The following is a 23,235-nucleotide window of genomic DNA, read 5'->3' as shown; positions in this document are numbered from 1 at the left end:
GGATATAATGATTTAAAAACTCAGAGAATACAAGCAAGGAAATATTATCGTGCTTCTAATATTAGTCAACTGATATTATCAACTAAGATGCTATTGTATGTATCTGAGTTTAGGCTTCCTTTTCCTGGTCTATTATTGGATTTGAAAAAGTTTACACACCAACACTTTGTAAGATATAGTTTCCCACTCTATTGTAATGAAATAAAATGTCACGTAATAAATTATTTAATTATTGTGTGATAAAAGTCTGTATCACTGGTCCAGGTTCAAGTCCTGACTTGTGGCCCTTAACTAAGGAGATTTATTTATTTAAAATAGATAGAAAAGCCAGGCATTTCTGGTTTTGGCCATAAAATATCTGAACTTGGCATGAAGGTTGATGGAACTTTTTACAGAGCCAACACTGTAAATCCCATGTAGCTCGAAACAAACTTTCCTTTCAGGTTTGCGCAGTTATACAGTGCATTATTGATTCTGACTGTGTTAATGAGGCAGACAGCATCAATAGCTCCATTTGTATTGATATATTTGGAGGACAGATGTGACATTGGTGTCACTGGGGTTCATAGTCCAGCTCTATTCTGAGCTTTGTGCACTCTGCCAACTTTTCCTGTAAACGACGCACACACACACTCACCACAGTTAGCTGGAAAACGTGGTAGAAAGTCTTTGCTGTGCTCATCTTCCTGTCGAGGGTTTGCAAAAGGTGAGAAGTCAAGTGTTGCTCACTTTTCCACAGAGGGTGAAATGCCACTGCTGATTAAAATCTTCAGTACACTGAGGTGTTACCAGCTAACAGTGGCATGAACATAGATAGATAGATACTTTATTGATTCCGAAGGAAATTCAACCTTTCAATAATTTAATAGCTCTATAATAGATAATATTGGCAGTAACTTGCATAAGAGACTGTTGGAAAATACTCTTCTGAGAGATGAGCTGAAGATATAGTTGTAAAAAGTTTTTACCCAATCATTAGTTTCCTTATGGTCCACTTTAGCCTTGACTGATGCTGTAAACTCGATAAGTGTGTCTGCCTAAACTCGGCTATATATCCACTAGACCTGGCTTAAAAGTGCAATACCTTTGAGTCTTTGAGCCATGTCTGGCCCTCACAACACTTTCCAGTGCCATAGCAAAGCAAAGAAGTGCCAACATTTGCCCTAACTGTGTCTGCGGTCTGGGGTATTTCGTGTTCATTTGCCAGACAATTTTTCACAAGCTCTGAAGACCTGGCAAACTCCTGGAGATACTGTTTCCAAAATATAATTAAAGATGGTGGAAAGTTGTAATCATATTGCATTCCTTTAACTGACTTTAGCCAAACAAATTTATAAGTGAGGATTCTGTATTTCAAGTAAATGTTTAGTATTACACCCAAATATCGACATATGAGCTGGGTTAATGATTATCTTCCAAATGAAAAGCAAGCACCTCCTGAGCTGCAATTAAGGTTTTTTTTTTTTTTAAATAAATTTTCATTTAACCATTTTTTCCCTTTTATTTACTTTAAAGAAACAGGCTCAGCCAGAAGAAGGAAAAAAATCCTAAAGTCTGAATCTCTCATTCATGTGTCTGCAAATGATGCACAAATGATGGTTAGCATAGCATAGCATAAAGACTGAATGTAGTTTGACCACTTGCAAGTTTCGCTAAACTTTTATTTGCTTGTATATTTTTTTTAAAAACAAGATGAACTAGATAATCAGTGAAGTTTGAGGCTCTGGTAGAGGAATAGATTAAGTTTGAATAAGATGAGACTAGGTTTTTCTACATGCCTCCAGTTTTTGCGCTAAGCTAGGCTTGCTAACAGATCTGATGGTGGTACCATTACTCGCATCTGCACACAATAACAGGTTGTTTGCACTCACTGGGTACACAGGAAGTGTGATTAAAATCTCTCTGTTGCTGCTAAAGACAGGGACTTTAAAAGTAACATAAACAAGCACATTCAGTAGATTTGGAGGCCCAAGGTTCAATCGGCATGCCCCATCTTTTGGCATTTCCGTGTAATCTATCTTGCAAAGAAGCCTTACATTTCAACTGTATGTCGATATACATTAGCTCGTATAGCATAAGGATTTTTGCTGTCCAACAAGCCATCTCATTTGATGAGATTTTTTTTTTCATTATTTAGGTGAAAATGCTTGTTGTGTTGGACAATTTCAGATTTAAGTCACCAGAAACAGAGAGAAAGAGAAAACTAAAATAGAAAATGATTTAGATGAGCATACAGAAAATGTCAATCCTGCAGATTTATTTGTGAATAGCAGTTTATTTGTAACTGTACCACTAATCCAGTTTTGATACCAGTTGAAAATGGAGCCAATTTGTTACGGTCTGCACATTATAGAAGACTTGGTCTAATGGACTTGGATATTGAGTGCAAATCAGAGAAGTAACAACACCTCATTCATTATTCATGAGTTCATATCATATTCAAGACTTTACAATTTATAGAACAGGGAGTAAAAAAAGAGCAGGCACAGATTAGTCATAAAATATATTTATTCAACTAGCAAATGTCCACTTCCAAAATAGAATGACAACATTCTCCTGGGACAGCCCTAACATTGATTGGCATAAGGCTTTCTTTTTCTTTTTTTAAATCAATTACAATCTTACTCAAGATTCATTTCTTGTCAGAAATTCTACACCTAAAGAGTCGTACATGGTCTTGGTAATTATTCTCCAATGCAGGGCCTGGCTCCAGGTTGACAACATAATCTTATCCATTGGCAGGTTCTTGTCTTTGTTGGCTTCCCGGGAAGGGTCATTTCTTCCTTGGCTTTGTGGGGTAGCTACTATGGCACATCCACCAGGATTACTGTGCGTTTTTAAGCTTTAGCACTCAACACATTTTTTTTTCACACTGCATTTCGTTTTTTTGTGTAAAAGAGGGTTAAATTATCAGGACATCAAGAGGAGCAGGTGTTTTTGGTTACAATACATAATTTAGGAAAATCACGTAAGACCTAATTTGCATAAACTGTCTGGCTTAAAAAAAAGACAATGCATGATAACAAAAACACAACTTGGTATGACAAGCACATCAAAATTTAGAATATTAGACTGTAAAAACAGACAAGTCTAAGTCACTGTTTTGGTGTTCAGTGGCTGGCACTTCCTGCAATCTGTCCTCTTGCTGTATGCTGTTGTACAATTCAGATCAGTAAGCAAGTCGGTGGCTATCGACAACATGTCTGCATGAGAATGCGCATGCTGAGTTGAGGGTGTGTGCGTGCCAGAAGAGGATTTTCTGAGTCAATCACTTGCTACGGAGGCGGCTGCAGCGTTTCACTAAGCTGCTGAGCAGCAGAGGCCGGCAGTTGGTCAGAGATTACAGACAGGCTGGCAGCAGGAGTGTCCTTTGTGTCCACTATTGGCACCATAGCCCTCTCACAGATGGTTATATAGTTTAAGCCTACCCTGCTAACTCCAGCAAGCTTGTGCTTCTTGTTAGCTCTACAGCACCATTTAAATTGATTTCATTTAATTTTTTATCCTTAAGATGACAAAACACACAAACGCTGTTATGTTGTCTCTAAAACCACTTACACCAGATGTAGCGTCCTGGTAAATGTGATGCAGCCACCAGTAAGTTTAAGTGTCTTTTAAAAGAAATCATGACATGTGTTTGCTCATTACACACATGAGATGCAAATCCTGCTCCATCTTGCCACTTGTATGCCCAGAACTGAATGCAATGGGCCACCGGAATTTAATTTCTTTAAAAACTATACGGAAAGAGATATGTGTGCTTTGTGAGCCGCTGCCAGAGAGGCAATTCTAGGGGGTGGGGGTGGGAGGGAGAGGGCAACAGGGCAGAAAGGGTTAAGGGTGGGTTTACTTGAAGGAAGCACGGACAGGGCGACCCTTGAGCGGTTGGGGAGGGCGGTAGTTGTCCACCATGCAGCATTCGGCCTCACCCTCAGCGGAGAAGAGCAGGCAGCGGAATTTAGCCATCTGTGAAAGGGGAGATGAGGGCAGCAGTCAGTGCAGGCCTCCTGTGACTGTCACTCACAAAACTCATCACTGATTTTAATTCAGAGTCATCCTCTGGTGACTTAAGTAGCTTTATTGTTATCTAAAAGAGTTGGAAATGCTTATTCTCTTTCTAACTCACAACTATGAAATAAACATTTAGGCATGCATGTGTTCATTTGCATGTTGCATATATATATATATCTTTGCACTTTATCTTTCTGCACTTCCTTCTATGCCTGCACCCTATCTCTACTCTGTCACCTCTGACAGAGTCAGACTAGTGGGTTCCTTCTGTGTAGTTTATTGTTAGCTTTTTATATAGCTTGTTATATCTTCATTTGTAAGACACTTTGAATAAAAGTGTCTGCTAAATACATAAACATATATATATATATATATATATATATATATATACTCCAGCTAAATGTCTTTATCTACAGAATGTAGACTGTGTGGGATAAATATATTTCCTGTTGACTCTCCACATACTCACTGAAACTCTGTGGTAAGTCTACAGCATCTGTGTGAACTCTTGTTCACCCTCTTTCTCTAGACTGACAGTGGTTTTTTTTGTGTTTCACCCCCCCCCCCCCCCTCCCCCCATACAAGAGGTTTCTTCTTCTTATTTCAGCCACCTTGTTAAACTCAACAATTAAGCCCTTGATTTAGATTGGAGTTAAAGAGAGGATTTGATCGCAGGGCTATTCTACACTGTGGGAACAAAGCCAATCCCTCTGCTACAGAGGAGTGGGATCTGTAAGTAGGCATACCTGCTCAGGGCTGACGCTGATTGGCTCTTTGCAGACAATCCAGGTAACACTCTCCAGCAGAGGGGGTGTGGTTAGAGAGCCATCATATGTCCAGTAATCTAGGCACCCAGGGAGCAATATAGAAGGGTCGAAGTTGGGAAAGTCAGTCTGTTTTCCCTGAAAATGGTAAAGAGTGTGAAGACTAGATTAATTAGAGGCCTTGTCATTCATGCTGTTCATGGAAGAAAATAAGATTTTCATAGATACATACTTTGGCCTTAATGGCTTCAAAAGCATCAATAACCTTCTGGAGACCTGCATGTTGAGAACCAACCTGAAATACATGAAAAAATGATTAGCCAGTGATCATGTGCAGTTATGTGCAATTATTCATAGATACATGTTTAAACCATGAAGACTCACCTTCAAGAAAACTCCAACAACAGCGAGCCCATCAGGCTGACTGGCAGCTTCACCAAAGCTGGCATATTTGGTGTTCCAGTGCACCAGGTGGAGCTGGAAAAAAGTTAAAATTAAATATTTCACTACAGAAATGGATACCAGAAACTGAAAAAACCCATAATAACATTTAGAAAGGAACCTTATTTACTGTGTAAAAAAAAAAAGAAAAAGTATAGAACCAGTTGGGAAACTGGTAAATATCAGGAGAACAGTCATCACTTTTCACTTTGGTATCATCTTTAATTTGGGAATCCATTTTCTCCAGTTCAACCCAACCAGAGACAGAACAGCTTAGCTCCTCAGAAGCATTAACAACCCACAGTTCAAATAAAGCTATAAGCAGCAATGAGTGGGGGGCAGTGGGCTCAAAGGTGTACAGTTGCTGTGGCAACTTCATCTGATCATGGTAGAAGTGGGCTGTAAACGCCGATAGGAAAAAAAAAGAGTGTTTGTTTGTTGTAGAAACATCTTGGCTTCACTGGAAGTGCTGAGCTCATACATGAAGTTTGGTGTCAGAGTACGAAACAGCTCCTGAGTCTGGTTGTAAGGGACAAATAACTATTTTGATGCTCGGACTGACTTTTGATTGCATCTGATATGACAGTCGCACCAATTAGGTTTAAAAAGTCAAAATATACTAGAAAACTTGACTATGTCAGTTTGTGGTCAAACACACAAAAAAATTCTGCTCTCTCAAAAGAGGTAATGAGGACATATCTTTACAATGTATGACCTTATTTCTTGGCTGCCAACATAACCGTTGATTTCAACTGGCAGTGGCAGGTGTTCACTCAAGAATCAGAAATGGTCCATTTTGTTTTTATGCCTCTAAGGAAACTAAGAATAAATTTTAAACTTCTCAATATTTATTCATTTATCTGTTTGCATGTTTGCTAACAGAATTTACAATTTTACCAAAACTGTGTGACATTGTGCTTTGAATTTGGCTGCGTCTCGGGAATCCAGCAGAGCCTGAAAATCACATGTATGGTTCAAAACTTCCACATCTCCAACTTCAACCTAACGGAGGCGCTAGTGTGTTCAGGATGCAGCTATGAAACTTAGTGAACAGAATAAGAGGACTGTCTCTAATTAGCATGCCAGATTCAATTTTTTATTTGTATTTTTTGTAATTGGGGGTGCTAGAATCCAGGAAAAAGATTAAGATGAAGAAGAAAATTTAGAAGAAGTCCCATTAATATAATAAAAGGCTCTAATTTCCTGCATTTCTCCCCATTACTCTGTCAGCCTCAATCTGTCAACAAGGATAGCAGTCAAAGTACTGTGGCAGTCATAATGATCCAGCACATCTTTACCTCAGCAGGGTATTTGGTCCCAGCCACAGTATGCTCAGAGCCCTTGTCATCAGACGCTCCCCAGTGGAAATGGAACTGCTTAAGCCTGTAGATACCTGAGATTGGTCCATCTTTCAGAGCTGAAGAGAAACAAAAAATGACCGATCAGTTCAGTCTAACATGAGCTTTACTGCAGGCAGCCATGTCGAAGTTTTGATTATTGCTCCCCTTGATAGTGTAGCAAAAAAAATGCTGCAAAGGAGATGTCATCCTGAGCAGAATACAAAGGAAAGGTAAACAAGATGAATGAGATGTGATACACTCATGCACACTTCCTTCTCAATCGAAGCGGACTCAGTTCCCGTTGTGTAAGCCCTGGTCAAACTGAGAGTTACAATCAGTCCAAAATAATGATAAACCCTCTTTCCAGTGTTGCATAATCTAAATATTTACAGTTTACAGAGAAGTGGAAACAGTAGTAGATAATCCTGTGTATTGGTCTATTTCTGTTCCAATGTTACCACATACTGACACACACACACACACACACACACACACACAACAGGATATTTGTTTGTCAGTGGTCAGCTTGCAATGGTCAGAAGGAATTTGAGGCTGTGTGGACCTTTCTTAAAGAGGTTGTTTTAAACAGTGAGAATAAAGAAGCAGGGACATTCAGCTTTTCCACAGAGCACACATGATGTGTAATCATGTCATGCAGACAGCTCCGTCTTTATTTAGATATGCGGTGAGCTTCAGAGAGGAATATGATTCTCTTCTTACTCATATTCTGAGTACAGACGTTTTTTTCCGATTGTTATCTTTTGTGTCGACAATAAGCAGTCCTGGATTTAGCTGGTTGTGCAAACCACATTTATCCAAAATCAGATGAGCTAAAGGACGCCCAGTCCTAAATATTCATGAAGCACAACCATTTTTCCATGCTTCTTTGGGAACAAAATGGAATCTGAATGATCATACAATTGAAAAAGAACAAGAACACTCCCAGGCAAAATTAGAACATCAATAGTTAACTGAGCCAGAGTGTATTTGCAGAGTAACCTTGGCTTTTTTTCGCTTTTGACCTCTCTGCCAGCATAAAGGAGCTGGCGTGGGAAAGGTTTACCAGCGGGTTACATTTCCAATTCAATTAGCCTACGATCTGCATGCCTAGTGCTTTGCTTTTCAATAGAACTCCTCGCGTTATAATATAACCCTTCGAAAGGCAAGTTCATTTAAACTAAAAATACTGTATTATTAAATAAATGAGGAAAAAAATCCCTGATTTGTGCACTGATGCCAAAGCGTCGAGAAAACTGGGGCGCATGACTAATGCATCTGTAAAATTAGCAGAAAATTAATATGCTTCTTTTTGGAGCGACGTGTGTGTGTGAGAGAGAAAGCATGGTTAATATATAGCAGCATGCATAAAACCTGCAATCAGCGGTTTGCAGGTTACTGCAGCCTGTAAATCATCACCAGGAGCCTGACTGTCTTTGTGTGACTAGAGGAATCCTAACAGCTCTTCTCGTACATCTACAAACACCGCCATGGTTAATAATAAATGAGCTAAGATAAAAAAGGAAACTAAAAATCAAATAGGTGTCGTGTTCATTTCACACTAACTTGAGCTGTCGTTGTCATCAACGAAGGTCACTTGGAAGGAATGTCCGTTGTTGAGGATGTCAAGGCTGGTGGAAGGATCGTACTTCAGGCTGAGCGGCTTCAGCCCAGAGTCGTATTTTGCTTCGGCAGGTACGATGTCAATGGGAGACTGACGGGGTCCGTTTGCCACGGGGAAGTTATCAGCCCATTTGTCGGGTCCTGGAAATCATATAATTATAACATTGTTATTAATGGAATATCATCATATAAGAGGAGGTTTTATTCAGATTTTGCTGCAAATAAGCCAGACATTCGGGGGTGGGAGTGTGCGCGTAAAAAGCCCCAAATGCGCATTATGATAACAATAAAATTCTGCAGTGATCAGTGTATATGCACTACGCTTCTATTCATTCAACAACCTGCCTGTTATTATGAATGTTTCCAACATGCACCACTGTAATTTCACCAATATACCATATACGTGCAATGAGCGCCTCACCGTTGGTTGCTGCGTATCCCCAAGCGTGAGACATTGTTACAATTAGGATCTATGAGTGTGTCGAGCTGTAATCCCCTAAAGCAAGTCGTTCCTCTGCACAGAGCAGCCAGTGTCTTCCAATTGACAGCTGCAGTGTTTATATAGGTCCCCCCGTGCGCGGTGCGTCAGTAAGGCTGGTGTTGCCCACATGATGTCCGCGCAGTGGCCGCGGGAGGAGTTTAGATGCGCTGCATCGCCGTGGATCAGTGAGGCTGTCACGCTCTTTGCGCGCGTCTATTCTGCATTAAAATGCAATGGGGAGCTGCTGATTCCTCGATTTACATGCAGATGCATCCCTTTAAATTTTTTAAACGGATTTAGTTAATCTGCTGAAGCTCAATGTGCGCAGTTATTGGTTTGGGTGTGTTATTGCGCACAGCAAGGTGTTAGTGAAGGTATACGGGCCTAAGTTAGCCTGAAATGTATAGTAAGCAGAAATGTCAGTAAACTATACAAATAATGTCTTGTTTAATTAATTTATTTATTTACATACAAAGCCTAAATGTGAAAGGTACAGCCTAAACACAACAAGTGTCTTTTGAGCAAGGCAGCAAAGATACGTGGCTGGATTATCTCAGCAACACACACGCACACAAACCTAAGGCCTGCTTTATGCGTTGTGTCCTACTGTGAAGCACGTCTGAGGGTTTTTTTTTAAAACGTAAAAATATGTTCAAAGAACAAATTATAGCTGTGCCTAAAATGTTGAACAAAGAAAAAAAGCTTTAAAAAAGCTAATTAAAGTCCTTCAGACTCTCTATTCTGAAATGGACAAGAATTATAGGCTCATTCTATATTTACCATTAAGTATAAAAAGGTCCAGTCTCCCTCAGAAAATCCAGTAACTAATTGCATCCTGCTGGACAATACAACTCAATGACAAAGAAAGGTTTCCTCAGTTTTGGCAGAAAATCAACCAGAATGTTAAAAATGCAGCCGCGGCGGTGTACTGGTGCCATCTGCTGCTGGGGCCACTGTAAGGCAACCCTTTCTGTGGGGCTTTGAGGAGCGAAGCGGCTTGATGATCAAAACCCAAATAGTGCAACAGCAAACACCAAACAGCATTCATGTAATATCACATACACGAACTGTTTAAGAGTAGTTTTCCTTATGTACAAATTAGAGTCAGGAGCACACCGCTTCTTATAAAACTGATAAAAATAATTTTCTCACAAAACAAGTGACCGACACTGAAATATATATAAATGAACTCATATAATATAAGATGATTTGCATTAATTTTACGACTTTTTAACATTTACAACCATCTCTTTAAAAAAACAGAGGATGGTGACAAACGTAAACAAAATATTTTATTTGATTTCAGCCATATTTCGAAGACCTGACACTGAGGTGGGCGGAACCTAACGGCCGTCGCATGTGAATGATGTAATAGCCCAGGGACATTCTTAACACCACATGAGCGCATCAACACTGTTTCGGAAATAAGGTATGAATACTTATTATGTTATTATTATTATTAATATTATTTCATTATTAGGAAACAGCTCGCGGACACACCCACGTGGACAGCTGTTAACGCTAAATTCACGCCAGATTGACAAGTGTAAATAACATGTAATTTACACGTTTTTGCGGCATTACGTTTCATGATTGGGTTACGTGAATTAATAAAGGTAACGCGTTTTGTTACAGTATATCTGTCAAGTAGATTAAATAAATTCCACTCACTCTAGTAGCTGTCCTCAAACGCCAGGTTGTCACTTATTTTGGTTTTTATTTTTATCCGTTTATTTTGATTAAAGTCCGACCATTTAACTGTTTTAGGAGCATCTAATGGACGGATTACTGGGCCTGCTTGGCACAAGCCCCGCAGTCCCTGAGTAGTGGGGGGTCTTTGGTTTAGAGTCTCTTTTTGTTGCTGCTGTTTACTTCTGTTGTCAGTCAAGAAAAAAACCTTGAAATGAACACCAAAAGTACTTTGAGATGACTTCAAACAACCACAGAAAGACAAATTATCAGTATAATAGGCAAAGCTATTAAGAAAAGTACCAGAAAGACATATTCACGTATATTTTTCATATATAAGAAAAAAAAGTTATTTGTTGCTGTAAAGTTAATAACAAAGAACGAGCGCTGTTTCACCAAACGTTAAATTGAGATAGTCCTCCTCAGTGGAAAAAATAAACTCAACTATAATTTCCATTCAGAGTTATAGACTTTGGCAGGTGAAAAAGAAAATGGCCAAACCACAAATTCCCCATAAAGGATCTAAACCCAAACAGCCGCCCTCACAGGGCTGCTCCGCTCAGTTGTGGCTGTTTGTAGCATAAACACAGCAGGCCTGAACAACTGTTAAAAAACATCCATCCATTTTTGATCATTCAAAAAGTTTTATGATTACAGCCACAATTAGAAGCTTTGCATCCAAGTAAGTTCAACAGAAAACTCGTGTTTGTATTTCTTTGTTGGCTGGACTGCTGTAATGCTCTCCTCATCATGAAGATAGTTACTCCAATTCTAAGATGTTTGCACCACTTTCCAGTAAAATACAGTTTAATTTCAGGCCTTTTTGCTTAGTACTCTCTTCATGGTTTAGGCTGGATAAAAGTCAGAAATGATTGAGTGCAAACCTGATAGATCGTCACTTGGATCCAACTTGGAGTCAATATGCTGGCGTTTAGATTTGCTGTTTCACTGCTCTTTCTTCTTCTGCCGCTACGTCTGTTTGTAGACAAACAATTATATTTAGCGAAACCTGGTGGAGAACTGCAGCATCTGTAGATGATTGATCCATTTAATATAGGTGAGATCACTTTTGTTAAAATTGTAAAATGAACCACTTTTTAAAGGCTTTTGATTTTTCCCATGAATTCTGTTTAATTTCTCTTTCTACTTGATCTTTTTATATTCCCCGATCACTTCTGAATGATATCTGTGCATAATGTGGTGTTGCACAGTGTAAATAAACCTACAGCAGAGCATAAAATTCAGATTTGTGTTGTTCAAATACAAAAAGCTGTCTTTGACTGCCCATATTCTCCACAGGATGCAGTTTTTTTCACAGTTCTTGCATAATCAGTGTAGATTCATTCTCTTTGCTGTGAGCCTGCATCTATAATTTAGAAAAAGTTAGCTTCTCCCTGTTTTGTTTTTTTACCTCCAGGAGGGTTTGCATTGTTTTTGTGTCACAAAAACAACCAAAAGGTCAGCTGAAAATGTGGATTGATGGATTAGTCGGAGTCTCAGCAATAAACAGAGGTGAAGCTTATCGGGCGGTTACAGAGTGTCAGAAGCGTGTAAAGAATCTGTAACAAATAGTTTAAGCCTGTCACAGGCTGTTTGATGAATGTGAAAACAGAAAAAAGGTGGAAGAACAAGCTGCATGGTATGGAAATGAAGCGTTTTCATGAAAATACACATGCTCATGAGCTGTGTTCTCTCCTCAGGTAACATGGCCAAGAACAAGCAGAAAGGGAAAAAACAGAAGAACGTCTTTCAAGTGGCAAACAAGCATTTGAAGGTCAAGAACAAAGCGAAAGCCGTCACAACAACCCTCAAACATGTAAGATCTCTCTCGTTTCTTTCCCCCCTAAATTATGCACATGCATAATGCATCCACTCCGGTACAGTGTTGCACCTGCTTTAGTGTAATTTGTGCTTTGCAGATCAACGCCGTGAAAAATGAGAAGGTGGAGAGCCTAAATGAAATGTTCACAGAGGTCCAGAGGGATGTAAAGAGCATTTCCAAGTCTGTTGCTCCTGAACCGAAGAAACAAGCAAAGGTAGAAGAGGAAATACTCTTGTTTGGCATTCAGCATTTTAACTTTTTGATACAATTAATGATACACGTCTGTTGGATTTTTAGGTTGTTCGAGAGCCACCGAAGGAATCAGTAAATGTCGACAACGCTGCTCAACTTTTCTCTCAGCTTTGATGGATCAAGAACCGACTCATGAACGCTGACTGACTCAGTTTACTTCCAGTGGACTTTATTTCGTGTCAAAATGCGGACTGAAGGTGTCAGAAGCTGCAGTAATGATGTGATGGTAAAAATCTGTTAGTCTCTTTACTGCTCATGACCTGTGAATTGTTTCAGGGTGGATAGGCCTTTCATTTGTTGATGAAGGCTTCTGATGTAAATATGTATTTGGGCTTCAACTAATAATTGTTATGTTCCTTTAAAATTGCTAATAAAATGTGAGAAAATGGAAGACAGTACATGAAGCGATGTATTCAAGCCCAACAAGGCCTCTTATTAAAGCCAGAGCTGTACTGTGATGAGTGGTTCACTTGATAAAAGTTGACAGAAGTGACTTTTTCTGCTGAATGTGCAGTAAACAGTTTAAAAATGGTTGTAAAACCATGCACACCTCAATGCACCCTCTGCTTTCGTTCAAGGTTTTAACCACCTTTTTTTCCATGTTCCTGGTGCCTCTGATTTATCACAAATGAGGTCACGGAGGAGGTGATTGTATCTGCTGTTTGTATCGGACTTTTGGTCACAGCAGGATTAAAATGTAATAATAATGTAATCGTGAATTCAGATTATGTCAAATTTGTTTGTGGCTAAAGGATGTATTCACTCCAGGTGCCCCACAAACATCCCTCAGAAAACATCCCTCAGACTCTCAGTCAAATTAAAATCTTGGGAATTTGGAGGCCTTGTCCACACCTTGAACTCTTTGTCAGGTTCCTCAGAACATTTTTGATAATTTCTTTGCATGAATAAATTAAATAAATAGATGGCACACAACCCTGAACAGATTTTAGTGAGAATTAATATTTGTAATGATTACTCCCTTACCTTTGGTAGCCTAAAAAAGTTTTAGTCTGATGGTAGAATATTAAAATTCAGGGTCCAGAGGAGAATTAGGGCTTTTTTTGTCATTTTTCACATTTATGTCACCAAACCAGTGGATTTTGGAGACACACAGCAGTGAAAAAGAAAGATACAGCCTCAGATGAATGACATATGTCATTATTTACTGGGGGGAAAAAAGTGAGCTAAAATGTAGCGTGTTAAAGGGGGAAACAAAAAGTCCACCTTTACTGCATCCATAAGGGTTAAAAGAGCATCATCCAGGTGCTGTTTAATTAATAGATCATCAGCAACTGTGAGCACCTCAATAAAAGCACATTTGATCAGTCTGTTGGTGAGGAGCATTGATATGTGTGTTAACACAATGCCAGAGGGAAGACATCAACAATGACTTTAGAGAAACAACTATTGCTGCCTGGTAAAGGTTATAAGGTCATGTCAAAACAATTCCAAGTCCAGCACCTCAAGGTCAGATCCTGCAATGCGCAGAGAAAGTGTAAAAATAACTGCAGGCCTCAGTTAGCATGTTAAAGGTTAAAGTTCATGACAACACAGTTAGAAAAAGACTGAACAAGGATGGCTTGTTTGGAAGGGCTGCAGGAGAAAGCCTCTTCTCTCTAAAAGAACATGGCAGCACAGCTTAGGTTTGCAAAGCTGCATCTGAACAAAGCTCAAGACTTCTGGAACAATGTCCTTTGGACAGACCAGAGCAAAGTGGAGATGTTTGGTCCTAATGCACAGCAGCACGTTTGGAGGAAACCAAACACAGCATATCAGCACAAACACCTCATACCAGCTGTCAAGCACGGTGGTGGAGGGCTGATGATCTGGGCTTGTTCTGCAGCCACAGGACCTGGGCACCTTGCAGTCACTGAGTCCACCATGAACTCCTCTGGATACCAAAGTATTCTAGAAAGAAAATGATCAGTACACTTTAGGTACTCACCCAGCTTGACTTCCTATTTACTCAGTCTGGCTCTTGTCAAAGTCACTGAAATCCTTATATTTACCACTTTCTTTCATGCTTCCAACACATCAAATTGAACTGGTTGAACTGGCTGTTCTCTTGCTGCTGGATATATCCCACTTTCCTTAGTTTTGTGGAGTAATTTAATTTCATGATTTAAGCAGTCTTATTTTGTCTTTTTTCAGTGTTTGTGTGTTTTAGGTTGAATTGCATTCTTAGGTCCTTCCACAGTATTTCAGCCACTCCTGTTGTGTACACAATATTTCTGGGCTTTGAGCTGTCATTTCCATCAGAACAGCATCTGAAGACGAAGTATGGATTTTTGTGGCTCCTCCTGTGAGCAGCAGGTCGTTATCAGTATTCTGCTGCTGCGTTCTGCTGGAACAACCTCACATCGGAGGTCATGGGTGCACCAGTGCCCTGCTGATTGCTTGTCTCCATGGTGACCTCTGACAGAGTGTAGCTGGTCAATAAATCTGGACGAGCATGAGTGGGGCTGCTAAATAAACCAATTGTTGGTCTGGACGGGGTTGTCATAAATAAGCTGAGAGATGATATTTTCAAGGTGAAGATGGCGGTTTAAGTTGCTGCTGTGGAGATAGCTTGTTGGTGAAGGTTAAGACTGCAATCACATGTTATTCCAGCCCAGGTTCATGAGGAAACTTGAAATAGGCACAGAAAATATGTATTTGTGCCAAGAAAAATACAGTTGTGCCATCCAGCAAGACTTTCAAAGTGCTTTATTTCAGTTTATTTATTTAACTACTTTGTGTACATATTGTGTTAATTGTGGACATAATTCAGTCATTAATCCAGGGAAAAAACATTTTGATGGCATCTTAATTGAGCTCCCACCCAGAAAAGTGTGCACAATTTCTGAATTTTCCTCGTGTTTTTCTTTCCGTGGTTGCAAAAGGTTTAAGGAGTATTCTTAAGCTAATATGTGGTTAATTGCACCACAGAATCAAGTCCGATTCAAAGGCAACAGAAGGCGTCAGAATGTTTCTAAAGGTTTTCTAAACCCCTTTTTAGCTCTATTTGCACTTCTCAAAATGACAGCAAAGCTCAACAAACAGGACACATTTACTTTGAAATCCATTCAATCGACACCTTTTGGGCAAAACCGTTTATTTTTGATACAGAGGAAAAGGTGGAAATGATTGGTGAGGAGAGTGCAGCAGCTGCAGTGTTAAGGTGTCAGCCTGCGAGCAGGTGCTTCCGACTGTGATCCAGATGGCTGCACCGGAGCACAGGCAGCGGGGTTGCACCACCACACACCCAGGGGGAAATGGGTATCATGCCAGCACACGCACACACTGGATTTTTAATCTGCATGAGCTGGTAGGGAGTAGTTGGATCAGTGGGCGAGAAGACGAGGAAGCGTTTGTCATGCCGAGGAGTGTTGTTAGTCACTTTTGTGGCTCCAAGACATGCAGAAATATATACTACGCATTTCTGCTGCATTAAAACTCATTCCTTTGATCCAACTTTCAAACTTAAAGACTTTCAACTACATAAAAACACAGCTCAAACTGTCTCACTGAGCTGTGTGAAGGAAAGTTTGAGCAAATGTGGTGCTATGCTATGTTTTATAGTTTGTATTTAAAGCCCTCAGAGATGTTTGATCAGTTAGTGGCTTAACTGAACTGAATCCAAATGGCCATTTTAGACAACTAGCAGAGTTGGAAATGTCCACAAGATGGTGCTGTGGATGGGTTTATCAATATGCGTGATGAAAAGTGGGTAAGCAGATCTGTTTTTTGGACACAGAGAAGTGTTGGGCTTGTTGAACTCCAAGAATTAGCTGAAGGAGTATGAGCAGTGCACCTTACGGCAGGGTTTCCCCCTCTGAAGAGGACTAAAAGCAAAAACGTTACAGCATTTGCACTTCTCCCTGAGAGAGGAATAAGAATCCCTGTGCTTGTGCCAGAGCGAGGCACACACACTGTGTGTCGTCTGCGATGGAGATTTGCTTTTCACAGCCATTTGGAATCACAGCGGTAGTCACAACATCAGACATCAGTGTTCCAGAGGCGCTATCATCACACTTTCTTCTCTGAGTTTCTTCTGACCCCACTTTCTGAAAATAAAAATGAATGCCAGACAATGTTGTGCCAAAGTCTTGAGCCACCTTCATTGCTTTATATTTTTCCTCCAAGCAGCCAGATTTTCTTATAATCTTTTGAAGTGGTCTTGAGACTTTGACAGCATGTCACAAAGACACACTGCTTGTCCCCGTTACTCCAGATGCATCTCCAAAAAATGCCCAAGATACAGTTTGACAGAACTGAAATAGCTAGCTCTTAGCTGAAAACGTGGCAACTCTGTGTCCTTCAGAAATGTTTGAGGAAATTGGACAAGGAAAGGACACAAAACACCAAACAGGAGACGAGCAGTACCTGAAAGTGACGTCTTTAATGGGAAATAGATATCCAGCAAAGATCTGACACAGGACCTGAGAGACACATCTGGACCTTCAATTGATCCATCGACTGTTGGCCCAAGCCTCATCAGAAGTGGTCAGACACATGCACACAATGCACCTTGGGTAGCACTGATGATTACTTTCATGCCACATGGACCTGTTCACGCTTTCTGAACAACAGTAGTTGAGAAACTTTCTTCTATTCTGAGCTGCAGAATCCCTCAATCACTATCACTGTGTTCACTCTGTAATCTCACAGAAGTTGACAAACTTCCAGTCAAACATTGAAATCTGCTCCTTATTTCTCTAACTATTGCTAAGAAAACTAGTCTTCTGAGCTGGAAATCCAAAAAGTCTTTACATATCAGGAACTGGAATAACATTATCAGAAAACACGTCACACTGGAACATCTGTTTTCTGTGACATCTGGAACACATTCTTAATTTATTTCAAGATAAACCAAATAAACCAAAGGTCTGAGGCACATTCTCACAAACCTTCCTAATATGAACAAATAGTTACCATTTTAGAGGAGTATATGAATAACTTTCTGTTATAATAATAACAGTATTACTTTGTTATGATGATGAAAATGGTTGTTGTAGTTATGTTTTTATCAATCAATATAATTATTATTATTACTGTTGTGATAATAATAATTGATTATTCAGTAGATTAGTTAATTTATTATGTATTTATTTTTCTTATTCCTATTAATGTAATTTAGAAGGAGAACTGGAGAAAAACATTATTATTGATATTATTAGTATTATTGTTATAAAAAAATAAATGGTCTACATGGAAGGGTGGCTGTCAAGAAGCCGTTCTTAAGGAAGGGAAACATGGAGCAAAGGCTGAGCTATGCCAAATGACACAAGAAGTGGACTGAAAATCAGTGACAACAGGTCTTATGGAGGGATGAATCCTCCCCAGAGCCCGGACCTCAACATTATTGAAGCAGTGTGGGATCATCTGACAGAGAACGGAACAAAAGGCAGCCGACATCCAAAGAAGAGCTTTGGGATGCCCTTCAAGAAGCCTGGAGAACTATTCTTGAAGACTAAGGCCGAGTTCCAATTCCCTCCTTTGGCCCTACCAATCATCCCCATCGTCCATTTTACAAAGGTAACATTCTCTTTTAGAGATGAAGGAGCAATGTTCAAAACCTTGCCTTAATGCTGTGTTAAAGAATAAAAGGGGTCACCAAATATTGACTTCCAAGCTTGCTGGAGTGGTACAAACTCATGTTATAACTTATGTTATAAATTGCTGCTTCTGTTTCTTATTTTCCTGGCAAATAAATCACGAATGACTCGAGACTTTTGCACAGTGGATATAATTCTGGTGTTTGAAACAAGGGCGTAAGTTTGTTCTCAACATTTTTTTTGCCCACAGTGAGGTAATGTGATACGAGTCGACCCCATCATACATTATGGCATAGGTCAGATGTGGCCCGCAAGCAAAAGCATCTGACCCGTGAGATTAGGCTAGAGAATGAAAATGAAAATATAAAATATACTTTTTAAAAATCGGACTGCAAGTCTCAAGGTGCACCGAAAGCTCGCCAACTCCAACCTGGTCTGCTTTCGGCTCAAAGTGAAGTGGAGCCCGTGCGTGGTAGTTTGGCTGACCGGCGCACAGGTCACCAAGACCTGGCAGGCAGGTTTCCACCGTTTCAGGCGCATTTTAATGCAATAAATAATCACAGCAACCACTATTCAATGCAACGATCTTAATCGGCACATCATTTTATATCTATATTGATTGTCCCGTCACTGACCAAAGGCGGTTGTCACGCGTAATTGGAAACTCGACCTGACTGATATCAGTGACCTCCTCCCAGGCTACTTTAGCATCACCTGTTCATCATCATCATCTGTTCGCAGTTCCATATATTCGGACATTGCGATCTTGGATCTCCCGGACCAAGACATCAGCTTCCTCCTGGGAGAAGTTTGGGTGTCTGCCGCTGCTGCTTAATTCCACTCCACGCCTTCTCTCCTCCTCCTTCTTTCCCACTTGCGCCGATAGGAGGGACAGAGGTGGGAAAGAGGAGAATTTGCACAGGCTGCGCCGTGCATGAAACTTGCAAAGTGCGCCTGGACAGACCTCGTTGCTGCGCCTGGTCTACGAAAGTAGAGGCTTAAATGAGCCATTGTTTTGGTTGTGACGTACATCATATGTTGGTTCAATTTATTGGTCGGGACAAATCTGCTCTCTCAAAATACTAGTATGGACATGTCCATACCGTCCATACAAACCTACGCCCATGGTTTGAAAGGTCAGGATTCAATTCAAATGCAATCATTAGTCTTTGTTTAAAAAAGATGGCTATTAGGCAACTCTAAAAATATCCTTATCCTAGCTGAAAAGTGAATTTATCAATATTTCTTCAATCCAAAAAACTTCTGGTGAAAAAATGGACTCAGTTGCTTTTAATATCCATTTAATTTCTTTAAAGGCATTTTGCCAGCGAGATATACAGCCAAGATATAAATTATAATTAAAGTTTGCCCTTCAGACTTTGTCTCACTGTGTCCTCACTGTAACCTAAAATCATCTTATTAATGCACTTATCTCGTTTGAATCGGTGTAGTTTGCTTCAACCTTTTTTTGCCCTCACTGCTATTTCCTGTTTGTCGAAGAGTCTGTGAGATTAAACCCATGCACCAGAAACACTGCTATCTATGCTATGATAAGGCTCACATAGAGGTGGTTTTGTTATTTTTATCATGTAAGACCAGCAGAGAAGAGAGGAACGGACAGCATAGCCCACCACCACCTTGGTTACGTCTGTGGGATGCAGAACTTAACCTTAACCAGGCTGTACGTAACACCTGCGGTGCATTTGAGTAGTCTTGATTAAGAGGACTCCCGGCTGAGTTTGTGAACGTATCTGAATGGTAGCTGTGATTGAAATCACATTTATTCATGCCTCCTTTTCTTTGAGACACATCAAAAAGATTTAGCGTATTAGAACTATTTCCTGCATCAAGGTCAAGGAGGAAAGGGAACTCTTAACATCATGCAGATGCACTTCAAGTGCTTGGCAGGTTGCTTTTGCTGGAAAAAAAACTCAGTGTTTGTTGATAAGAGGCCAAATCAACAAATTGAAGACATATTTGAACTTTTAAGTGCTTCCATTTTGCTTTTAGTTGATTGGACCCATGATGGACTGTTTTGTTTACCGTGCGAAAAGCAGCAGTTTCACAATAACGTCCCAAAAACTGTAAAATCCCTAAACTATATGCCCATATGCTATCCTGCCTTTTAGATAATTACATAGCTACATTTTGCATGACAGGAAACTGTATCAAAATGTTTAAAAGATTGTTTTCAAGGCTCCAAACAAGTCACATGCCCATATTTTTCATTGGACTTTGCACAGTTTTTGCACAGCAGAGACTTTCAAACTGCTTTCAGGGAGGTGGGTGGGGTTTCAGAGTGGGTGGAAGGTGGTGTGACACCACAGAAGTAAAACCCTGACATGTCAGAGTTTCTGCACCTTTCTTGTAACACAACTACATTTTGGACATCCTGATGAATACACCTATTACATGTTTTCTTGTGAGGCTGTGCTGGTCGGAACGAAGAGTTTAAAACGTTTTTATTCTCAGTTTGAGAACTTCAGAATAAGGGACATAAGACAGCAAAGGGGATGACTAAGTATTTCATTTCCTTTTTCCATTTCAATTTTATTTCTAGTCCAATAAGTTACTAAATTATTGTTTAGTTGCCAAAGATACCTGTCGCTCCACACGAGACACTTGCAGTGATGCAGGTTTTTGTGTTGCTCCAATTTTTCCTCTTGATGAAAACCATTCTACAGACTCTATTGTCAAACTGGAATCTGCTTTTACTGTTTATTTGGCCTCATGTTTTCCATGTGTATTTTTGGGCATCAACAGGATAATAGCACGGCCATGACATGAGAACCCATTAAGAATAAATTACACCCCTCCAGTGACTGTGCCACACTTAAAGGACATTGGCAGCCTCATTAGTTACCCACATATAATCAACTGGTGGCGCCTCAAAGAAAATCTTTCCTAAGGGTCCCTGTTGACAACAGTCAGCTGTGCTTTGGCTATTTTTTTAATATTAGAACAAAATATCAGCAACACATCTGCAGCGCCAAATTGAACGACTTTGTGCAGGCCAGAGTGACATTTGGAAAAATTCAGAAAAACTGACATTTATGGGTTAAAAAAAACAGGGAGATTATTTAATCAGATGTTGTAGGTGAAAGCTGCAGTTCTTTAATGCTGCAAAAACGAAGCACAACAAATGTTTTTAGTCAAAGCAGCATCAACTGGGCGCTTCAGCCTGGAAAGGCGCAGCGCAGAGACTTCTGAGGTGAACAGGGTCATTGATGGGGATTTAATTAGGCACAAGGTCATGCTAAATGTGCATTTTAAGTTAAAGTTTAAGAAAATGGCTAATTCACATTTAAAAATTAACGTTACATTCGTCAAAAAATGTCCCAATTATGTTTTAACATGAGCCATGTTCTTAAATCCCAAATCCAAAAAAGTCAGGGCTCTGTATAAAATGTGAATAAAAACAGAATGCAACGATTAGCAAATCTCATAAACCAATATTTTATTGACAAAAGAACATAAAAACGTATCGTAGGATGAAAGTGAGAATTTTATTATTTATCTTAAATCTTTTGACAGTAACACGTCTCAAAAAAGTTGAGACGTGGGGGAACAAAAGGCTAGAAAAGTCAATGGTGTTGAAAAGAAACAGTTAGAGGAGCAGTTGTAGCTAATATTGGAACTAATTAGGTCTGTGGGCAACAGGATTGGATACAAAAAGAGCACCTCAGAGAGGCAGAGTCTCTCAAAAGTAAAGATAGGCTCAGCAAGACTTTGAATATTACATCATCTACTGTACAAAATATCAAAAGATTAAGAGAATCTGGAGACATCTGTGTGCAAGGTTCTGAAAATCCATATTAGATACCTGTGGTCTTTGGGTCCACAGGCAGCACTGCCCTAAAAACGTACATGATTCTGTCATGGAAGTATCTGCGTGGGCTCAGGAGCACTTTCAGAAATCTTTGTCTGTAAACACTGTTCACTGTGAAATCCATAAAGGCAGTTTAACCTGCTCTGTCATGAGAAGAAGAAGCCACATGTGATCCAGAAACACTGCCGTCTTCTCTGGAAATGATTTAAAATAGAAATCATGGACGCAACATCCTCCAGGCTGCAGCATTCATGTTTAAAGCCTACATCTCTGATGGTATGATGGTGCATTAGCGCCTCTGGAACTGGCAACTTGCACATCTGGAAAGGCTCCATCAGTGCTGAGAGGTGTATACAGGTTTTAGAGCAACAAATGCTCCCATCCAGGCGACGTCTTCTCAGGGAAGACTTACATACCGTATTTATTACAGCAGCATGGTTATGTGGTAGAACAGTCAAGTGCTGGACCGACCTGACTGCTGTCCAGACCTTTCACCAACCAAAAACATTTTGAGCATCATAAACCTAAAATATGACAAAGAAGAAGAAGAAGACTGTGGGTTTAAGCCCTAATTCTCAACAAAGCGAACCTGGTCACAACTAACTGCCCAAACAAACAAAACCAAGCCTCTGCAGCTCTATTTTCCACCTGCAACAAACCACCAGAGCGTCAAGACACTGCAAGCTGTTTGGCTGGTTGGGGACGAAATAGGCTTTACACTTGAGAGAACACAGCGCACACAGTTGCTTTTTTAATGGGATCCCGGGCATGTCGCAGTGAGGTCCCACCTGCAGGTAACGTGGGTCTGTCTGCGGCCGAGGGACAGGAAGCAAGAGGAGGAGAGGGGGGAGCACAGCTCGGAGGAGATGTGGAAAGAGGAGCGCATGCTTTGCTTGTCAGCAAAGTAAAGAGAGCAGAAAGCTCTGGTACACCTGTCAGACGCATAAACCAAATACATCTGTTTCCTCTGCTCCTTCTTCGTCAGATGTCCCCATCTAAAAGCAAAGCTTTCTAAAAACCCTGCAGTTATACCTGCCTCTGTCAGACTGTTTCTCTCTTATTCACAAGCATACGAGCAAATAAACTCCTACATGTACACAGACAAAAAGAAAGTGATAGAAAATGCGTGTACAACAGAAACACCACAACGCAAATAAGAGCAAATATTGTAAAATACAATTCCATCATCACTGTAGAATTTGACAAGCTTAAGGAAAAACAAAAGACTAAGATATAATATTTCAGGCCCTTTGGTTTGTACTTCCATCAGTGGTCCTTTTTACTGCTTCTACAACTTGGCTGGAGTCTCTTTGGGCCTAACTGACTTCATTGGACATCTTTCAATATAGAGTTGATGGTAAAGGTCAGAGTGAAAAGCAAGTCATGATGTCTTGAGAATTATCTGTAGAGTCTGTAGAGTCAGGGCATAGATGAGGGGAAGGATGGAAA

At 40.1% G+C, this 23,235-nt stretch overlaps 2 protein-coding genes across 2 annotated transcripts; one reads left to right on the top strand and one right to left on the bottom strand.

Annotated features, from left to right (window-relative positions):
* Nucleotides 1-2,490: 2,490 nt before the first annotated feature.
* Nucleotides 2,491-8,735, bottom strand: LOC140284922 (carbonic anhydrase 1). Its single transcript, XM_072378954.1, has 7 exons — nt 8,598-8,735; nt 8,120-8,317; nt 6,515-6,633; nt 5,160-5,252; nt 5,008-5,070; nt 4,758-4,913; nt 2,491-3,966 (listed from the first exon to the last, which is right to left on the bottom strand). Exons 1-7 carry the CDS (start codon nt 8,629-8,631, stop codon nt 3,847-3,849), a joined length of 783 nt encoding a protein of 260 aa, XP_072235055.1. The 5' UTR covers nt 8,632-8,735; the 3' UTR covers nt 2,491-3,846.
* A 1,248-nt stretch (nt 8,736-9,983) lies between these two features.
* On the top strand, nt 9,984-12,596 carry LOC140284449 (ribosomal biogenesis factor-like). Its single transcript, XM_072378311.1, has 4 exons — nt 9,984-10,086; nt 12,047-12,162; nt 12,266-12,382; nt 12,466-12,596. Exons 2-4 carry the CDS (start codon nt 12,052-12,054, stop codon nt 12,532-12,534), a joined length of 297 nt encoding a protein of 98 aa, XP_072234412.1. The 5' UTR covers nt 9,984-10,086; nt 12,047-12,051; the 3' UTR covers nt 12,535-12,596.
* The last annotated feature ends 10,639 nt before the right edge of the window (nt 12,597-23,235 follow it).

This window comes from Leuresthes tenuis, unplaced genomic scaffold (assembly GCF_036924035.1).
Source record: "Leuresthes tenuis unplaced genomic scaffold, fLeuTen1.0.hap1 SCAF_24, whole genome shotgun sequence".
NCBI classification, from domain to species: Eukaryota; Metazoa; Chordata; class Actinopteri; order Atheriniformes; family Atherinopsidae; genus Leuresthes; species Leuresthes tenuis.
This window is presented reverse-complemented; position numbering and strand designations above follow the sequence as displayed.